Below are 22,700 nucleotides of genomic sequence, written 5' to 3'. Positions count from 1 at the left end.
AAGGTAAAATTTTGAAAATTTCAAATTTCTTATGAAACTGGGCAATTGTGGGTTCTTTAGCATATCCCTAACATGTGTAATAGACAACAAATATTGTTATTTATTATATAAAATATGTCTCAATTGATTATAATTTTCATTTGTTTATTTTGTATTTGTTGTAAAATTTTCCTTGGTTGCAATATTGTGAAATAGATTGATTTGATTGTCGGTGAAAGAAAACGTACTTCTGAATTGGTAAATGGACTTGGGAAATTCCATTTATGGTTACTTTCATGAAGGAGGGAGATTGTACCTAAGGAGGATAAACAAATACAATACAAGGGTGGACAACAAAAAGGCATGTACATTGGACAAGGGATGCCATATGCTGATTTTGTTTCAAAAGGCATGTGAACGATTGGATATTAATTCAAATGGATATATATTTCATTACACCCTTGAGTTTGATCCATCTGTACTTCAACAGTTGGATGATGATGAGGACATGCATATGATGTTATCCCATAGTTATGATTATGCTCGTATTTATGTATTAAAACGAACTCGATGAGTAAAAGTTGAAGGAGATATAGTTAATGTGTAAAATGATTATTGGTAAGTGATATATCTTGTATTAGTTGTCATTAATTCCATGATGCAAGGTGCTTATGATATTAATTAATTGAGTGTGCTATAAAATGCAATCATAATAGTATGGAGGAGACACACAATTCGGTTGCATCATGTCAAGCAAACAATGAGTCTAATATAGGACTTTCTCAAGGCTTCATGTCCAGATGTGCAGAAACTGAAGTTAGGCCACATGATTTAAGTCTTTGTCCTCAACCTATTATTGGGAGTGGGCATAGTTTTCCTAATGCAGATGAATTTAGAAATGCATTATATATGATGTCATTAGTTGGTAGATTTCAATACAAATTAAAAAAGAACTCTCCAAAGCAAATATTTGTGTGTTGTTTAGTGGATGGGTGCCCTTGGAGAATAACTGCTAATTCAATAGGCACATCCAAAATTTTGAAAGTTAACATCTTTAATGATGTACACAATCATTGTGTAGATGTTGAATGTTCAAGCCAACCTTCAATGCAGGGACAGAGAGGTGCTCGTGTCATAGAGCAAGTAATAAGAGCAACCCCTTAGTATTTGCCTTGTCAAATTTGCAAAGATTTCAGGAGTCGGTATGGTGTTTCATTGAGTAATAAGCAAGCTTGGACATACAAAGAAATGAAAAAGGAGAGAATATATGGTCTTCCAGAAAACTCATATATGTTGTTGCCATGGTTATGTCAGAGATTGGTAGTCATTAATCTAGGACGATTGCTGAATGTACCAGACAAAAAGGGCATTTTTGGCAATTGTTTATTGCACATTCTTTTTTAATTCAAGGGTTTTTAATGGGTTGTTGACCTGTTATTGCAATTGACTCAACCCATTTGAGTGGACCGTATAGGGGCTCCTTATTTTCTGCAACAACTTATGATGTTGATGATGGCATGTTTCCAATTGCATTTGGTGTTGTAAGTTTAGAAAACTATGAGGATTGGCTATGGTTTTTTTAGAAATTGAAGGGCATACTTCAAGATAAAGAGGTAGCCATAATATCAAATAGGCATCAAGCAATCTTTTGTAGTGTTTTTCAACTTTTTGGAGTAGAAAATCATGCATATTGCTATCGTCATGTAAAAGAGAATTTTAGTGGCTATGTGACGAAACATATTATGAAGGGAAAAAAATATAAAGTAGATGCATTGTTGCTACTTGATAGTATTGCGTATGCTAGGTTGGATGATGATTATGTTGTAGCCATGGAAAAATTAAAGACATATAACAGTGACCTAGCGAAGTGGGTTGAAGAGAACAGTCCACAATATTGGGCAATGCCAAAGTTTGTTAAAAAATGATGGGATAAGATGACAACTAATCTTGCTAAATCATTCAATGCTTGGCTGAAGGAGGAACACCATTAAACAATTTTCAACTTAGTAATGATACATATGGATAAGTTTGCTCATCTAGCATGTGATCATATGACTACTACAGAAAATTGGAAAGCTCCAATTGGCCCAAAGACTAAGGAAAAGTTGTTGGAAAACATTATAAAGAGTGGGTCATTTCCTGTATATCCCTATGTTGGTGGTGTGTTTAAGGTATTCAATATGAAGGTATATGTAGACGTGAACTTGAGAGAGTGTACATGTACTTGTAAGGCTTGGCAAATGGTCGGAATACATCGTGAGCATGCACGTGTAGCAATATGCAAGATGAAACAGGATGTTTATGAATATGTTGACTCATATTTCAAGCTTCCAATGCAAGAGTTGATATATTTTGGACACTTCAATTCAATTCTAAATCACAATATGCCTATAATTGATGCTGGTGGATGTGTTCGTGATGCTCAAGGTCGCTTATATCCTTCACTTAAACCTCCATGCTCAAAATGACCACCTGGAAGGCCTTAACACTGTTGAATAGAGTCTTAATTTAGCTCAAAAAGACTTACCTTCTGTTCACGATGTCAAGTTGCAGGCCATAATCGAGCTTCATTCAAAAATCCATTACCCGTTCCATGATTTTAGTGTTATGCTTGTATGGTGGCATGCTACTTTTTATCTTATTTTGATTGTGATGATATGTGTGGTTTATGAATTAGAATCTGTAAAAATTTGTTTTGGAACTTACTTATTTACTTGATTGTCATGACAAAGATGTTTGTATTACATATGCCATTATTTTAGACTTATGATCTTGTCATTATTTAGGGTGGTTTGTAACCATGTTTTTAATGTTATTTTGAAGATCATTATTAACTTTGTACATGTTCATTACATTTTTTTTAACTTGTTTTCCATTGAAATACAGGTTACATCATGACATCTTCAAGTGCTTCATTTAGAAATATAAGAGGTAATACTAGAAACGGTGAATATCTACTTTATCATAACTGTATGTGTAAATGTTCACCAAGACAGAGGGCAACTGTTAGAATTTCTAAATCAAAGGATAACCGAAATAGGTTATATTATTGTTGTTAATATGCAAATACTAGATATGATTGTCATTTCTTTAAATGGGCATTCCCCAAAGGATTTGGTGATAACAACACCTACTAAGAACCAGAAGAGGTTGTCCAAAGAAGAATGTATGGCATGGATGAAGATTTTAAACATATTTTAACATAATTGAGTTCATGCAGAAAGTAATTTTAGCAGGTCTACTTTTATTTTTTGTTCTATGTTTGAAAATTGCTTAATCATATACTTACTTCATGTTTATTATGTTTTGGATTATATATGTAATGCTTAATTGCATTGTACTTTCACGTATTTGTATTTGGAGTTATTTGTAATAGGTTATTTATCTCCATTATGTGGATTTGTGTTAGATTTTTAATTATAATAGTTCACAGTTTTCCTTACATTTTTTATTACATTTACAACATAAATTCACTAACATTACAAAAAAAAAAACACTAACCGTATGATAAATTACAACATAAACTAACAATGCGATATTTTGACTAAATAAAGTCCAATTTTTTGGGTTGATTACCAATTTCTTATATATAATGGTTCAACAAATGTGAAGCTACTTAAAAGCAACAAAGAAAAGTTGATTGAAAAGTTTGGTCATCATATTGACCCGTTTTTTGAAAGATTTATGTTTGTAATTTTTCACGATGATTGGTATAATGTCTTTCAAAGGCAAATACCAAGACATAATATTGAAGGAAAATCATATCCTTCTCACCAAGTATGTCTTAAAATAATTTTTTTTTGTAACCTCAAATTAGAAATGTCTTCTTAGCTTTGATAATGAGCTTTTGTATTTTTTTTAAAAATTGCAACGATCCGAAAACATTATAGAATAGAGTTATTTATAAACTTATTTTTGTGTAGAAATAAATTATACAAATATGTCAAATTAATTTTTTAATTTATTAAATTAAAATCTATTTCTTATTTTTCTATTTTTTTCTAATTTTTTTCGTTCAAATGAACTCAAAATGGTAGTTTTTACCATGTGAAGGCACAAACCATATATAATATGAAAAATATTTAGACTATGTTGATTAGCTGTCTAGATTATATTAGAGTTGCCAAAATCTTTATGGAAGCTTTTCCAGGAATGAACATGATATCTACCACTTGTAAACTTGTTTCAATGACAGGACGACCCTTACCCAGATGGAGAAAATCACATAATATACCAGTAAAAATCAAAGTCATTCAAAGGGTAGTTCGGTGATTGGGAGACATATAATGTATCTTTGATTGAGTTGGAAAATGGGCTATCACATGTTGAGAAATTACTCTCATGTGACCACATGGTTAGGGACTCCTCCCATGTTATAATCTCTGTAAGCAAGAGAGTCAAACTAACTATGCTTTTCTTCTTTTGACTAATCCCCATATTTAATAATCAATTGCCTCTAAACCTAAAAGATGTCCTTTCATCATTATGCTCCTACCCTAGTTTTTACCTCTATGCAAAGAGGCTAATGGCTTCCATTTAATAAACGCCCAACTCACCAAATTCAAATACATTTGAGAACTGTGACTGATTAGTTTTCTGTTTTGTATTTGATTGTATGTATCTTTACAATGGGGGTGATTGTCATAAAATTGAGAAAAGGGAATGCATAAAGGAAAATGAACTGAAGAAAAAAAAATTCGTATGGGATTAGAAGGAAAGCATGATTAAATGCATGCAAAAATAGAGTGTAAAACCTTTTGTCATCTAGTTCTAAAGGTGTGCATGTGATGTTCCCATATTCTACACACAAGCAGAGCTCACCCGTTTCGACGTCTTAGGAAGGTATATAATGATGGTAAAATAGGCAATCATCATTTTCCACTTGCAAGAAAATCATAAAATAGGCAGTGGTCATTTCAATATCTATATCATTCATCAAACTAGTAAATTTGGAAATGGAACTCCATCCGATTATAAAAAAAAAAAATCAACTACTATAAACCAACAAAATAACAAAAAATAAGAAAATCAGAATAGAACTTCCATTTCCAAACTATTGCTTGTATGAACTATTATCCACCTGCAAACCATAATTTCAGAATGTGACTCCATCATGCTTACAATGTTATAGACCAAAAAACTCATAGAATGACTTTTTTCAACTTATATAATCTTAAATAAATTCTTTTTCAGAAACAACATAGCCTAATTGTCTAATGAAACAACATCACTGATCCATAGCCTGGTAGACATTTTCCCTGATTTCATTTTATAGAGACATTATCAGTTGTGTTAGGAGTTTTTCCCTATACTTTATGACCTTGTTCTGTATAAAAGAGTATGCATTTAAGATAGCCATTTATCACGTGTATTGTCCAAAGTCACCATAATCCTACAACTCTGCATGCACAGTTTTCTTCATCAAGTCATTACTCCATGCTGCACATATTGGGATGGTACATGGCACCAACATGGTTGGAATGTAGAATTTATTTACATAAAAAAGTTGATACACAAATATTCCACACATCAATACGTTATTTAGAAAAGACTTGTTAAAACATAGAAAATGATATGGAAACCTTTAGCATTTAATAAAAAAAGGTATCTACCTGCAAAAAAATAAGGCAACCTATAAACCATGAGCTTTTACCCAATCGAAAATGTCTAATTCCAGCAACCAATGTGTCAAGTACAAATTGGCCCCAATTAACATTGATGTCAAAGTCTCCAACAAGCAAAGTACACCACAACTCATGACTACCATCCAACTTTGATGTTGGAGCAAGTAATGTAGCACATGAGAAGAAGATAAACAATTTTTTGAACTCGTCCATGTCTTCCATTGAAATCAGCCTATCTCTAAGATCTGATAGGTTTTCCATCCTATTATTCCTATTGGTAGGTGAAAGTAGGAGCCTCCTACCAATATATGGAATACTTAGAATTTCACCTAAATCAGAACAAGAAATTGGAAATTGCCTTTCTTGTCTTATGTCTAATCTATAGTGGGCTATATTGAAATGAATTATTATCCATCTACATAAGCTATGCCTTATCTCTGTGGAAGAGAGCTGAAGCAATCCACTAAAGCCAATATGTTGAATTATACTCTTCTTTTCATCACTTAGATCATCAAGTAGATGTCTAAGTTTTTTGGTGGAGTATCGACTATTTATTTTGACCTCCTGTAGAACTAAATAAATGATATTATAAAATCAAAATTAATACAGTAAAATTAAACAACAATGTCAAACATTAATATAGTCAAAATAAAATAATACTAATTAAAAGATTGTTCAAACCTAGTTGTATTGTATTGCTTTTTGCCTTTTATCCATGTATTATATTCCACACTACACTATAGAATTTATATCAAATAATCAATTGTCATAATTAAATGTATAATGAATCAAGTAATGTTGTAATATGTTGTACTTATATTGCAATTGTATTGTAAATGTAGGGCATTTTTATTGTACCCTTATTTATTTTGGTGTAACTACTATTAGTGATCTCAAATATAGTTACATACATGCTACTGTAAACACACTGAGCCATTGTATTAGTGGATAACAAATTTAAGTTGTTTGATGGTAATCCAATATGTACACATTGTTAATGCTCATCATGGCTAACCTTTTAAACCATATATAAATTATAAAAACTAGGTACAACATAAATGCATTATACTTACAATACAAATACACTAACGTTACAATATATTACAATATAATTTAATTTATGTATGTTTATTTTTTCATATGCTATGTCCCCTGGCCATCCAATATGGTGTTTAACAGTTCCCAAGAATATATATTAAATCCGAAAGAATTGAAATGTAGAAAAAGAAATGATACTTTGTTTGCATTAAAAAATGATGTCCAATATTCCTTAAGACAATATTGGAAACACAATACTAAAGAAATAATACAAATTACATATAAAATCTAAAATATAACATATTTGAGAAACTAATACTAAAAACTAGAAAAGAAAATAAGATTCTAAGTTATTTTTTTGCATTCTTCTCCTTCATTTTTCAATGACCACCTACAACAAATAATGAAAATAACTACAACAACTTCAATAAGAGCTCAGATTGGTTTTCCCTAAATAACCAATTTAAATAACGCAATCAAACTTCATTCATACTCTATCTTTCCATTTCTCTTGCAAATCGAAGAACATAACACCGCAATAATCCAGTTGTTCAGTAAATAGGTACCCCATATAAACCCTAGAAACTAAAATCGTACAATGAAAAAATTTAAATGAACCCTAGAAACTAACATCTAAGATTTCTAATATTTAAATGAAAAAAAAAATCACCTCTTTTGGATACGAAGAAAAAAAAATGCGGTTGAAGACGTCGTTGAAGCCATAATATTTAAAATGGAGACACACTAACAATGATGCAGAATGGAAATCTTCAACAGAGTCACCATTGGAACAATGGAACTGTACACGCCTACATGAGATTTAGTATCTCACACAATATGATACCATCGTGAAAACACCCAGATGATGCGAAAGGGAAGTCTTGAAGAGAAGGATGCGAAAAGGGAAGGTTTCAAAGGGAAGACATTGGAACGACAATTTTTTTTTTCAATTCTTTTATTCTTTAAAAATTATAAATTTAGAATTTAATTCAGGGTAAATTGGTCTAATAAAAATGTTAGGCCTTTAGAAGAATTATTAAATCTACTCACTCTTCTTGATAATTTTTTTTCCCAGCCTACATTCTCCCTTATTCTAAAATCTTATCTATAAGTCAAAGTTATTGATAACATTAATTAGTAACAATACAATATTCTTTCAAGGTTGAGAATCTATACAACATATATTAGTTTAGAGTAGTAATGACAACTCGATTGTTATTAAGTTATGACTCTCTATAGATCTTGTTCATTGTATAATTCACTAATACACTCATCATGGAAAAAACATCTCGATGATTAAGATATGTTAACCCACAAATCAAAAGATAGTGTGCTATGACTTCTAATGAATAAGTTTATGAATTAATTGTGAACAAACTCATTAGTTTAAATAGAACCTATGACTTGGATTTTCCATATAACTTCTAATGCATTTAAATCACGTACAATAGAAGTGATTAGATCTGAATGCTAAAATATACCATAATAATGCAAATAAGATAAAAAAAAGACAATTAATATCATATATAATGGAATTAAATATTCCATCATGTCACTGATGTTAATGGCTCTACCTTAACAATTATAAGCTGCATTTCTTTAGATTTTGTTTTCAACTTATTGCATGAGCACCTTGAAAAAGGAGATATCTAGTTTCATGGATAAAGAAAGTAAGAAGTTTTTTAGCTATTAGGAGAGATTTAAAAATGCTATTAGCACCTACCCTCATCATGGCTTTGATAGTTAGATGTTGGTTTCATATTTCTATGAAGGCATGCTTCCATAGATGAAACAATTGGTGGAAACCATGTACAAAGGTGATTCTATTAGCAAAAGTTTGGAGAAAGCTGCACAATTCTTCAAATATGTTGTTGATGTATCCAAAGGATGGGAATATCAAATTCCAATGAGAGATTAAAGGAAAAAAAAAAAAAACACATCAAATTTAACTATCCAATAGAGAAGGAATAAATACAGTCAACCAAGATCTTGAAATGCAAGCAAATATTATGGCATTATCTAGAAGATTGGAGGAGTTAGAAATGAAGGAGAAAGTTACAAATGATGTTTTAAAAGTGGTTCAAAATTATGTTGTCTGTGATTCTAGAGAACACTCCACAAAATGAATGTCCTATCATTCCAATTATAAAAGAGATCTTCAATGAGCAAGCCGTGTTGGAATTTTAGTTGAGATAAAGAAGAACATGTTCAGAAAAGAGAAGAATTCACCTTTGTCAAATATATATTATTCAAATTGGATAGATCACCCTAACTTGTTATGGAGTAATCCAAACAATTTCCATAGGGGAGGGGGGGGGGGGGTATGAATATGAAGGTAATAAAAATAATTAGTTCATTAATTTTTCACAACCTTGATTTCATATTTCAAGCCAATTTTCAAAAAAAAAAAAAAAAAAAAAAAAATCCTAGGCCTTCATCGCCATCTTCTTTGGAAACTATGATGCTGGTTTTCATTAAAGAGCGAGGAAAATGGAATGAAGAATTTAAAAGATTAATTGTTGAACAAAGAAAATGGAATAATGAGAAACATATATTAATGCACATACATCTAATACTAATACCAATATCTAGATGATTTTGAACAAAATAAAAATGCAAGGTAATTGGGAGAAAGAGAAGTTTCATGTTCAACCTCATAAAAATCCTAAAGTCATCTGTGACATGAATGGAGGTAGAAGCTCTTCGCAAAATCATTGTGAAGTTAAGGCAATTGTGACCATGCAAATTAAGGTGTTGAAAGAAGCCAAGGAAGACAAAAAATATGAAATTAACAAAGAAGAGGATGTGCTTGATTACCTTGTTCCTTCCAATAAAATAAGGTAGAATGAAGAGATTAAAAAAGAAAAAGAAAAAGATAAAATGTCAAGGAAAAGAGATTGGAATATTTTTATTCCCTCCTTAAGCTCTAAAAGGGAAGGAAACAGGGAACAAGCGTAATGAAGTTTTCAAAGTGTTGAAAAAAGTGAAGGTTAATATCCTTTTGCTTGATGAAGTCAAACAAATGCTCATTTATGAAACATTTTTTAAGGACCTTTGCACAATAAAAAAAACGATCTTCATAGATAAGAAAGATTGTTGCTCTAAAAAAGTTTGTGCAATCATTAAGTGCAAAACTCATATGAATATAAGGATCGTTGATCCCTATCATTTCTATTGCAATTGGAAATGCATTCATGGAAAAAACATTCTTAGATCTAAGGGCAAGTGTCAACTTGTTGCCTTATTCTCTATATAAAAGGTTGGATTTGGAAGAATTGAAGGAGACAAGTATAACTTTGTTTCAATTGATTGCTAAATTAAAATTCCAAAAGAATTGATAAAAGATTTTAGAGTGCAATTAGATGTATTCTATTATTCTATAGACTTTATTGTACCTATAATCCTTAGGAAGCCTTCTTTGTAATTGAAAATGCATTGATCAATCATAGGATGATATTATGCAACTATTCTTTGGGAGCATGACTTTGGAAACAAATCTATTTCGTTTAACTAAGCAACCAACAATAAAGAAAAAGAAGAGGTGAGAGAAGTTTGCTTACTTGACACTCTCATCCAAGAGCGTTTTGACACATTATTAGAAAAAAATATTTTGATGGTTTGAGGGTTATAGACGACATATATGAAATGAAGAAAACATTGTTTGGAATTATGTTTTCTCAATTCATGTATTAAGTAATTTTTTATAACTTCTATTTTCTCAATTCACTATTTGGAATCATCACATATTTGAAATATTTTTATCTTTTACGATATTATGTTTTAATACCACACTCTTTCTTTTAGAAGTCTTTATATTATTTACAATTCATAACCATCTCTTATTTTTTAGTCTTTTAAGCTTTTTATATATTAACTTTTTACCACATCCATTATTTTTAAATTTATAAGTCATACATATATAAATATTATATAATAGAAACAAAATCCTCTTTATAAATTAATAAATATTCATTTATTGATAAATTAATAAATTATTAATTAGTTTATCGATGAATCAATAATCCCGTTAAGATAATAATTTTTGTTGGTCTCAAGATTATTATTTTATAGGGGTTTTACTCAATGTTTTCAGAACCAGACCGGTCATTGAACTAGAAAAGTTACCGGTTTACGATTCACTGGTCGGACCAACGGTTGAACCGGTGATGTCATAAATATATAATTTATAAATTACTAAAATTTAAAATAATTAAAATAATAATTTATATATTATTTAAAAATTAAAATTTTATTTAAAAATCAGAAAATTAATTTTAAATTAGAAATTAAAATTAAAATCATAATTTTAATTTAAAATTTAAAATTTTAATATTTATTTTTAAATAAAAACTTATTTTAAAATCAGAAATTAATTTAAAACCAGAAATTAATTTAAAATCAGAAATTAATTCAAAATGGTAATGTTTTTACCATTAAATCATATCTCATACATATAAAAGGTATTTTTTAATTTTTACTTTATCAGCTCCCCTGGCACAACACTGTTGTAGTGAAGACCCACAAATGACAACACCACTAGAGGGGTAGCAATCTGACTGTGAGGGGTTGCTTTGCTGACATTGTCGTTGTAAGATTCAGTCCACTTGACGAGTCACCACCACCGACACCATTATTTCCGAATAGGTCACGGGTTGGGTTTTTTTTCTTCATTTTCTTTGATCTTTTGGGCTAAAAGTTCCAATTCAGGATCTTGGGTGCTTGCTTTTGAAAAGGGAATCTTTGATTTTTATTTTTTATTTTGAAAATGTTCTAATATGTTGTTGTGATTGGGAAGAAAATGAGAATGTTTGAAAATTTTTCTATAACCTAACTGAGTCACGATCGACTGTGGGTGGGGGGAGAATGTTCTGGAAGAACGAATAAGAAAGGGAATATATCATTTTGGAAGCTAAGGAAAAAGTTCATTTGAATCGTTCGGTTCGTTAAAAACTGGTCGGATCAGTCTATCCACCGGTTCCGACGGTTCGATGGCTGGCTGGTTCAAAGGGGTGAACCAAACCGGACTGGTGACTGATCGACGGTCAGACTGGTCGGACCGGCCGGTACGGTCTAGTTTTTAAAATGTGGGCTTTACTATACCATAGGTCATCAACAATTTTTACGATGTAAAGAGTTATATAGGAAAACTAAGGAAAAGTAAAACAAGATGAAACAGTTATACCAAGAGTGTCTTAGTCTTTAATACTGTTCTTAATGAGGACTTGCCCTTGACTCTAGCTTAGGTTTCCTCTTTTCGTACCTTGGTGCACCCTTTCAAGTTTCTCCACTACTTTTTTTCTCATCTTTGTTCCTCTCCCTCTTTTTGTCTTCAAGAAATTTTAGTCCTTGTCTTTAGACCAAAAAATTCACCTTTTTGTTTTTTATATGTAGCCCACAACAAAGGATACCTCAATCTTCCATTTTCCTTATTTATTTCAAAAAATATTTTTATCTCCCTTCTCTAAAAGTTCTCTCTCTTTTTTTTTTTTTTTTTTTTATTTATCCTAAAGAAATTTTAGCCCTCATCTTCCCACCAAAATATTTTGCTCAAAAAAACAAAGGATACATCAATCTCTCTTCTCCTCTCTATCTCGAAAAATATTTTGATCTCACTTCTCTAAAATTCTCCTCTCCTCTTCAATTTCTTCCAAATATGATTTCCTACCCTCACACATATACACACACACACACACAAAATCTTCCTTTCCCCCTCCAACCAAAACTCATCTTTTTAATTAAAATTTTTGACTTCCTCTTTTATAACCCAATTAAATTAAACCTTTTTTTTTTTGTCAAAATTTTCCACACATGAATTATTAATGCGAATTGAAAATTCAAGATGAAAAAAAAAAAATTAAAATTAAAAAAAAGACAAAATTAATAGTAAAAAAAAAAAAAGTACGAATAAAAAATAAGAATGGGCCAAGAGTGATTAGACTTATTATGTGTGGAGTCAAGCATGATAAAGCCTACATTTGTATTAGACTAGGGCAAATTTTGAGGATTCTTGTATCAAGTACATTAGTTGCCTCCCAATAAAGCACCAGAGTGCTAGACCTATCGTAAATTTACCACCTTACCTTTAATGAGTCTAATCTTAGCCTTAAACCCTATGGTGCACCCAAGACCACTTAGTGCATCTTAGTCTTCCAATGGACGTCAATTATAGAACTGTGCACATGGCACTAAGAGCTCTAATGGTGACCATTAGGACTCATAAAATAATTGACTTTCTTGGAGTTAAAATCATACAAAATCTATACTTTTTTCTATGATTACTTGATATTTCATTATGCATTGGGATAAAATATCAAATTCCAATTTAATGTAATTACGTATCTTAACCAAGGATTGAACATTACTTGATGGGAAAGATCCTAAAATTGGTCATACATTTTCAAGAAGTTGGTGATCATCAAATTAATGTTTGGATTGTTAATCACTTTGCATAAGAGTGAGACCCTAAATTGGTTATACATTTTCATGATATATATATATATCTATATATATATATATATATATATATATATATATATATATATATATATAGCATACCTGACATGCATCTCCATGAACCTTATTCAATGTGCAACACATGCACACTAATACATTTAATTATCTCACAATCTCACTCAAACCATGACGAAGAAGAGCCATTCCATCAGATAAGGAGGTGAAATACTACGATGTACTAATGAGTTGCCCAACTTCATGAACATATTTAGCCACAAGAATCCCATGACTCTATCTTCTATGTATCGACCTGCACTCAAATCATGTATAATATGCTTGATTGATCTAAATACTCGTAGAGATAATGTATAAATAAATACTTTGGCAAATATATGCACAATAAAATTGACTAAAACAAATCAACTTTATTTATTACTGTTTCAAAATGTCTTTCTTTCCGGCTATTCCAACAGTTCTACCTTGCAACAAACTCCAGCTAGCCCATCTTGGGAAAAAACTAGCACAAAAAGAAATTTCAACTTTTAACCACCACATAGCAACCTATAGTTAGTGTGCCGAGCTGGTTTGCTGCCACGTGCCATCTATGGAGGTGCCCACTTGCCTAAAAAATGGAGCCTTTTGAAGTCTGCACAATTACTGCTATAGGTTTGCTGAGGTGTCTCTGAGCAAAGTCCTAATGGCTTGAAGTTTCTTGGAGGTTGCTCAGACGTGTCTAATGTTTTCTTAGGGGGTTTGATCAAGGTCGTGTCTAGCTCTTGGTTCACAGGTTTGCTGAGGCCTCTATGGAGACTTGCTCAAAGTTTGCTTAGAGATGTTTGATCAAGATAAATCGTGACATGAAATTTCCTTACACTTCTCATTAGTAGTCTCATCTTTGCTTACGCTTTCCTTGGCAAACTCACTTTGCTTAAGTTTGCCCAGGGTTTGCCCAAGCCTAAGCAAAGTTCTTGCTTAGGCCTTTTCCTTTGATGATTTCATCATCTTTCACTTCTGAATTTCCATGGTTCATATCACATATCCATGCTTTCCTTTCCGTTTGCTTTTATGCTCTGAATTCACTTTTAGTTCCTAAAAAATAAATAGGAAAACAACCAAACACTACCAAGGCCCTAACAAAAACATTGGATGGCCATGCATCATCTCAAATTGAACCCCTGAAATCAGGTTTGGTTTTGAAGTAAAGTGCAAGAAAATAATGAAAAATATGAGAGAACTAATTTAGAAGTTGAATTAATCATCTACGAATTAATGAATTCCAGTCTCTAAACTTAGGTGTCTTTATTAGCTCTTTGGGATCTCAAGCTTGGGGAAATTTCCGCTACACTAGAAATTTTGCCCTCAAAATTGGACCCTTTGTGCTGGGGCGAAATGGCTTGTTATAAAAAACACTTTAATTCTCTGTCAAATTTGACTAGGCAAAATGCTTTTTCTGAACTTTCACTTATATGCCAATTCTTTCACAATCACCATGTAAAAAAGTAAAGATTAAACCTACACAGAAACACTTAAAAGGAAACTTTTAGTAACCAAACCAGTGCTTCATTGTAAAAATGGTATAAAGGTTATGATTACCAATTGAAATGTGCCCATAAAAGCATGGGCTTAACATCAAGTTAATTATTGGTGTTCTCTATTCAAGTCTAACTGGTTTAAATAAAACTCCAAAGGGTGTTTCAATAGTTAATTAGTACTCTATAGCCCCTTCATCGTTGATTCATGTCTTGGTCTAATTTGCACCCCAACTCTGGCCTTGGGCCAAGACTTGAAGTGCCTTTTCAGCCCAAACAAGTCCTAGGAATCAATCCGACCAAGGGCGGCTTATGATGTTGCTCGACCCCTTGAGCAAGAAAACAAAAAAGAAGAAAGAAAATAAACTAGATACTTCATGGATACGGGATGTAGAAGAAGGCAACAAAAGAAACGGGTCAAGGAAATTGGCTTGAGCGTGACTTTTTAAAGTAGAGAGAAAGGTATGTATAACTTGCCATCTATGAGTGCCAATTGACATGCATGTCTTGATAATTCATATTATATGGGTTGGACAGTGATGGAAAAGCCTATGACTTTCTCCAAGAACTTACTTTCAAACACTGATTCTAAAAGATAGACAGACAGAGAAATCCTGCAAAGGATTTGGGTCCAATTTGATTAGACAAAGCAGGCAAAACCCAACAATGGAATCATTTAGTGTATTGTTTTTCAACATTAGACAAACTAATGGGACTCAAAAGCCAAGGTGCACTCATGCCCAATTATTTCATTTTATTTTTTTATTATTTCATTAGTTTTATGTTTAAAAAAATGATGCTTATCTCAAAGTCTCACTTTAGGGTTGTGATGATAATAATTCATAAAGTTACCCAACCACACATACATATAGGACACCACCATAGGAGGCCATTCACATCAGTTTCTCCATCCATGTGTCGGCCATTTGTCTTTCAAGTTCTCACAAGGTGAGGACAACCCACATCTCCTATTTACATGTGGGGATGTTTGACTGGTTTCACACTTCATGATTTTCCCTCTCTATTTTCTTTCTCTTGGCACATGTTTTTGGACATTTTGCAATAAAAAAACGAAAATAAAATATATTTATGCTTAGCTTTTAAATAAATAAATAAATTATTTTTTCTCATGTTGAAAATGAACCAACAATACTTTCAATTTTTTTTATTCTTTTGGTTAATTAAAGTGGTAATATTTTCAAGGTGAAAATAGCATCTTTCTCAATTTTCTTTTACATCATTCTTTTCATTTTTTTATTGCCAAATGAGATCGTGTTAGATATTGTCTTTTGTAATAAAAACAATCAAGCTCAAATCATCATCAAGATTGTTTGAGCCTGAGAGGATTAGGTAAATGCATTAAAATATATTTAAGTTCATTGACTATGCCACCATATAAGCTTCATGGTTTGTTTGTAGTGGCTAATTATATGTGGTGGTCAATTACAAGACAAATATGACTTTACGTAACTTAGACATTTGAAAGTGGTGAGTATAAAAGTCATTATTATGTTATTTCCTATCATAATTCATACTTCATAATTTGATATAACATGACCAATATGATATTATATTCATTCATCTATCATTAAATCCTAAAACCTTATAATACCCAAAAGGAGTAGAAAAATTACCTTAAGTTTTTTTTTTATTAATATTAGTTTATAAGTTTAGTTAATTTTATTTTTATTTTTATTTTACTTTGCCCTCCTATATTTAAAATCCAATAATTTCTTATTCAAATTTGTGAAACAATCATTCCAATTTTATTTTTAGTAGTGTTCTACATTTAACTCAAAATATAAAAGTACTTTTGTCGCTTAAAAAAGATTTAAACTCAAAATATAAGAATACAATAATATTATACATCGTAAATAAAAAGAAAAGTGTGTTTTGACTCACTAATTTGAAAAAATATAAATAAAAGAATTTTAATTTTTATAAATCAGTTTTATTTTCATCAATTTAGAAATATTTTAAAATACGTGCACTTTTAATAAGTTAAATAATTATTTCCTAAAATATCATTTTACATGATAATATTAAATAAAAGTATCTAAAATTTATTTATCATTTTAATTTGATAAAAATGTTTTTCAAATAAATATATTATAAATTTTTTTTATTATATAATATGAAATACAAATCATTGTAGAAAAATTTTCCATCATCCTAAACCTAAAGTCATAAATAAAATCTTTCTGATCCCCTAATTAATTTTATATCCTATATTATATAAATCTCATCAAGGTTCTTTATATATATTATGTTTGATTTTTAAAAAGTTTGACAGAAAATGTAAAGGAAAGAAAATAATATATATATATATATATATATATATATATATATATATATATATATATAAAGATAATAAATTATTTTTATATCTTATTTCAAATTTATTTCACTTATTTAACTGAAAATGTTAAATAAATTAAAGATATAATTTTTTAATTAATTTTAATTATATTCACTTTCTTACCCATTCAAAAAAAATTCAAATATAAGAAACGTAACATTTTTTTTCCTTAATATTTTCCATGAAGGATGAACATGACCTAAAGGTCAAGAGACAAAAGCCTATTTAACCTAATTGTATTACAATGACTTATACCGTCTACTAGGGAAACCAAATTAATTGTTGATTAGAGTTTATTTCCCCATTTTTAACTAAAATCAAAGTGAGTCAATCCATATATTCAAGTAGAGATAGTAGAGTTTGTGTATGTGTTTCTTTCAAGCTCTGGCTCTAGGCTTATCCATAGACTACTAGTATGATGCCAACCCTATATTGAACCCACATGATCTTAAAAACCTGACCTCATCTATCTCTCTTTTAAAAGTCATACAAATATAATACTATTAGATCCATCTTGTGTTAAAAAAATGCAAATCTATAAATTACAATCATTAGTATTTCTTCCTTTGAAAAAAAAAAAATTGTTTGTTAACATTCCTCTGATCATTCCCTAAATCAATTAAGAAAACCTAATCCTTTCAAAAGTTAAGTCCATAAATCAAAAGACTTTGATCATTGTGATAGAAGTGGATGAGAACTGGAAACAAGTCTGAGTTCAATGAAAAACTAATACTATATGTAATTGACCATCCTTTTCTGTTGCACTAGCTATAGGCATATATATTTTAAAGCTCAGAACAGAAAGAATATGTCTAGTGGTTCCATACTTTTTCATTTCTTTTGGTGAAAGGAATGAAATCAGCATTCATTGTTTGTCTGGATAAGAGCCAGGCTTCGTAGTAGGTATTATGACGCAGGCACTACGGACCTAGAACACATAGTGGGGGGCTTTTTCTATGAATGGAACACATTAATTCTGTGCTCTGAGGTTCATGATCAGTCGGTATACATTGACCACCACACAAGGCATGAGACCTACAGTAAAATAAGTCAACTTCTGCCATATATATACATCAAAGAAAAAGAAAAAGGACTTTTTTTTTTTTTTTTTTGTGATATTGAAAGTTATTTTTATGTAGCATATGTTTTGGATCTCATTTTTTGATAATGCTTTCATTTCTTTTGTGTATTAAGGTCTTCTTTTTAACATTTAAGTTTTTTTAAAAAAAATATTTTATCCCATTTATTATATTTAGGTTAGTGTGTGACAAATCAATTGATTTAATAATTTAATTTAAATCATTAAATAATAAATATTAAATTTTATCAAATATCCCCTAAATTTTCTTTTTTTACTTATTTATTCAACAGTCTGAATTTAATTATAAACATTAACATTTAAAGTAAAAGTTTAGATTCATATTAAAAATTCACTTTATAAACTTAGAATTAATTGATTGAAATAAATGAAATAATTTTCATATTTGTTAATTTAATATTTTTAATATTTTTACTAAAAAAACAATTTATTTTTAACATAAATATCCTTGGTTATTTCAAATATTTATATATAGGTTTAAAAAAAATGAGTTATTTTTACAAGAAAACAATATCGATATTTTTGTCAAAATATGACCAAAAAAAATCCCAAAGGTTAGATTTTTGAAATTAGGTTTTTAATGACACATTTAATCCAATAACCCATAAACTTACTCATGCCTATATTTTGGGCTCACGATGAAGTGGACAACATTTGTCTAGTTTAACTTAATTGAATTATTTTCATACCTTAAAAATGACCCCTTTCTTCTCACTTTCCTCTCTCATCCAAGCTGTAATAGAAGCCTATCCTATACATAATATATGTATATAAGCAACACAAGCAAAAGAGGGTATGTGACCTTAAAAGAAAGTTGTCACTTACCCATCAAATGTCAAAGAATTATTTGGCAAGGAACGTGAAAGAATAAAAAGCGGGGAAAGATCCCTATTCCAACTATCATTTCTGCTAGTAGTGTAGATGATTAGATTTTGACTACAGGTTAACAGATTCCTAGGCATATAAAATAATGATGTGATCGCATAGGAAACTTCATTCACCCCCCACTCTTTATCTTTTCAAGGAATTGGAAGCTTACCTAACAAGAACAATGACAAATTCAACTATGTCACTTAAATCAACTATCGCTATGTGAGCAGTGTTACTGTTGAGGCATAAAAGACAAATTAAGTTTGATTCATTTCTAGCATCAACTGCTTTGTAAGGTGAGCTATTTTGGGAACTCTTCTGGAGTTAGCAATTAAAGATTAATGGGTATAGTGAATACTGAATGGGAAGGCTCCTGGCTAGGCTTCAACTTCTAGGCCTAGGGGAAAATTGGCATTGGCTGCCTCTTTTGCATAGTTCGCATGTCACTGCTTTGAAGTTGACAAATAACCTAGAGTTGCTGCTTCCTTTAGAAACAAAATTCTAAAACAGGCCCATTCCAAGTTCAGTTCTAAGTTTCTATATATACATATATAGTATAAACATCAAGGCTGTAGTAAGACTATTATTTATCAACTAACTAGATTTAATTCCTTCATCTTGACATATCTGCATCCATTTTTTTTTCACTTTTCTTCTAAGTGCATGCTTGCCAGGAACTTAACCCACTAAGGGAAGTCATTTAGAAAAAGAATGATGGATTCCTCTAACATGAATCCTTAAAACAAGTAATCCCTAAAGCTCAAATCCTTGTAATTAATCACAGCATCAGTATATGGGCTCACTCACATTCACATTTTTTAACACATGAGAGTATCATATGTATATAAACCTAGCTTCAAAGTAGATGACCCATTTATAACTCTTCAAAGATTTGAACATTTAATTTAATCATCTTCTTTTTATTTGAAATTCAAAATGAAAGTTAATAAGAAGTGTTGGGTGAGATGAAAAAATCTAGCCAGCTTACTTTAAATGAGAATTCTGATGAATAGAATGGTACTAATAATCACTGTAAACTAGATGCTATAATTTTCCTTCCCTTTTTTTGGAAGTTCCTTTCAAACCCAACAAAATTTTGGATTAATTTATTCCTCCATGACCCACTGAATCTTGTAGCCTCTTGCTTTCCTAGATAACAAACATTAGAGAATTAACATTATTTACAACTTGTAAATCATGTAGCTTAGTTAATTCCTTAATTAACATGTAGCTTAAAATTGTTGTTGTTACTACTTAGAAAATATTTATTTATTAAAATAAGAGTCTACTAAATATAATCAAAGTGCTCACTCCTTTAGATTGTGTATTTCAATTGGTAAAAAAGTCTAAGTCAACAAAAACATTTCAATTACTTTGTTCAAAAGGAAATTCATTAAGTCAGAACTAAATAAATATTTGCAGATAAGACCCATCAAGAACTTCCCAGGGAGGAAGCCATTGGTTAAAATGAGATTTTCTGTTTGACTCTTAAGAAAATGGGCTCAAGAAGATATTCATTAATTGATTATGGTTGAAAGTAATTAATCACTATTAAAATGGCCCTAGTCTTAATCCTTCAATTAGCACTTTGCCACCGTCCATTTCTCTTAACCCACCCTCAAACTTTCCCACCGTCAAAATCATACATATTTTCACTCATGGAAAGGTGAGTGTATCAAAATCATATGGGAAATGCTAAGATCCGTACAATATTCAAGCAACTTGACCATACATGCAAACAAAAGGTCTTCAGGTGATGGCTGTCTGATTACTCAATGCCCTTATACTCTAGTATATATTTACATAGATGCACCAATACACGATGAAAAACAAGGGACAATGTGGATGAGTCATTGTTCTTTTAATAGCAGATAGGGACAGAAGCTCTTCTCAATGGTTTGATAAATCGTCTACTGGGGTTAAAACTCCCCAACACCACATCTTTTCTAAGACGAGTCCATTTTACACCCGCGTACACATTCTCATCTTTCCTACACCTAATTAGTCCGCTAATAAAGAAATAGTAAAACCCAGAGACATAATAAAATAAAATTATAAAAATCACAAAAGGAAAGTGAAAAAGAAAGAGAAAAGAATGTCAACACAGAAAAATAGAGAGACATTTAATGGGGGATGGGGTATATGGAAGGTAATAAAAGAGGTATACTGTGTTTCCTCATGAGTTTCAATCAAAAGGTTACCAACAAATACAAAACCTGCACCCAGTTCTTCTCTCTCTCTCTCTCTCTCTAACTGCAAAACAGTAAATCAGTCCTACTATACATAGCACAGAGCATTTACTTGTAATAAATAAACATTTATCCTTCTGCTATTAAACCCAATCTTCATCGCCCACGAGGGGAGCCTGCCTAGCACAATTCCTCCATATGGAGCTACCAAGATCAGAGCCATGTCTCTCTGAAACTTCTAGCATCATTTCTGTTTCAGAAGCTGCACCATCCTTGAATACCTCAATGGATAGCCCAAAAGAGGGGAAGCAGCAAGAAGGACAAGATCGAAACCAGGAAGAGCTCACAAATCCTGATCTTGTACTGGATCTAAGCCTCTCTAGCAGAGATTTGGAACAAGGGTCGAGGCCAGAACTTAATCTCATCAACTCCTTCGAGATGGGCTCATCTCAAAATCAGTCAGAAATTCCTCAAGGAAATGAAGGTGAGCCGAGAGTGTTCTCGTGCAACTATTGCCAGAGAAAGTTCTACAGCTCACAGGCACTTGGAGGACACCAAAATGCACACAAACGAGAGAGGACCCTTGCAAAACGTGGGCAGCGGATTGGTGCAGCTTCAGTAGCTTTTGGGCATCCCTTACCCAACCCTTATCGATTCTCTAGCATGGCTTCTCTACCTCTGCATGGATCTTTCAATAGGTCTCTTGGCATTCAGGCTCATTCTCTGATCCATAAGCCATCCTCCCTATCATCCACTCTCTACGGACATCAAGGATGGTCAAGGCTGCCTATTGATCAACAACCCGCCATTGGGCGACTTGCACCAGAGAATTATCATGTTGGATCATCATCATCCAGTGGTGGCGCCGCAAGGTTTGAGACTGTTCGGAAGTTTTCTCGGCCGGCAAGTGAGGGAATTGGAGGCTACTGGTGGAACAATAGTAACAATTTGAAGATGAATCAAGATGAGTTGCAGAAGCTTGACTTGTCCCTCAAGCTCTGAGCAGTTCTTTCCTTTTTTTCTCCCCACTTTTTGCTTTATTTTTTACCTGCTTCTCTAAATCTCCTTAGCCATTTTTAGTAGGATTATGTATAAATTTTTTTGGCTACAATTGGGAGAGGGGTTTTCTCCTCTCTTTTTTTTTTTCGCAATTTTTGCGCTTGAAAGTAATCAAATTCGACTGGTCTTGTTGGGGTATTCAACTTTGAAGTTGCTTTGATGTCATTTAGTTTCTCCTCTAGATTTTGTAATTCAGAAATAATGCTAGAAAGCTGAAGTTCAGGTTTAATTTCTAAGTTGTTTCAGCTATCATACATAGATTTCAAACTGATACACAATCCTCAGATTTCATCCTATCGTATAGCCTTCCTCTTAATCATTATATATTGACTCAAGACAAAATGAAAAAAAAAAAAAAGAAGAAAACTGGCCATAAATTTGATGTATATAAATAAATTTAAGCCATCAAGATACACTGACATAACAACCCACTGGCAGCACACAAGATCAGTACTAAAAGTGGGTTTTGGTGAATAGATACAGCCCTAATTAAACTTGGCA

At 31.4% G+C, this 22,700-nt stretch overlaps 1 protein-coding gene across 1 annotated transcript; it reads left to right on the top strand.

The window, feature by feature from the left end:
• The first annotated feature begins 21,229 nt into the window (after positions 1-21,229).
• On the top strand, positions 21,230-22,342 carry LOC117922402 (zinc finger protein 1). The gene has a single exon (XM_034840541.1). The coding sequence runs from the start codon at positions 21,339-21,341 to the stop codon at positions 22,140-22,142; it is 804 nt and encodes a 267-aa protein (XP_034696432.1). The 5' UTR covers positions 21,230-21,338; the 3' UTR covers positions 22,143-22,342.
• The last annotated feature ends 358 nt before the right edge of the window (positions 22,343-22,700 follow it).

The sequence above is a fragment of the Vitis riparia genome, chromosome 9 (genome assembly GCF_004353265.1).
Source record: "Vitis riparia cultivar Riparia Gloire de Montpellier isolate 1030 chromosome 9, EGFV_Vit.rip_1.0, whole genome shotgun sequence".
NCBI classification, from domain to species: domain Eukaryota; kingdom Viridiplantae; phylum Streptophyta; class Magnoliopsida; order Vitales; family Vitaceae; genus Vitis; species Vitis riparia.
Note: the sequence above shows the minus strand (reverse complement) of the source record. Positions and strands in the feature narration are given on the sequence as shown.

Bases quoted from the DNA above. Each gene is read 5' to 3' on its own strand.
- LOC117922402 (XM_034840541.1), top strand. From the start codon at position 21,339: ATGGAGCTACCAAGATCAGAGCCATGTCTCTCTGAAACTTCTAGCATC.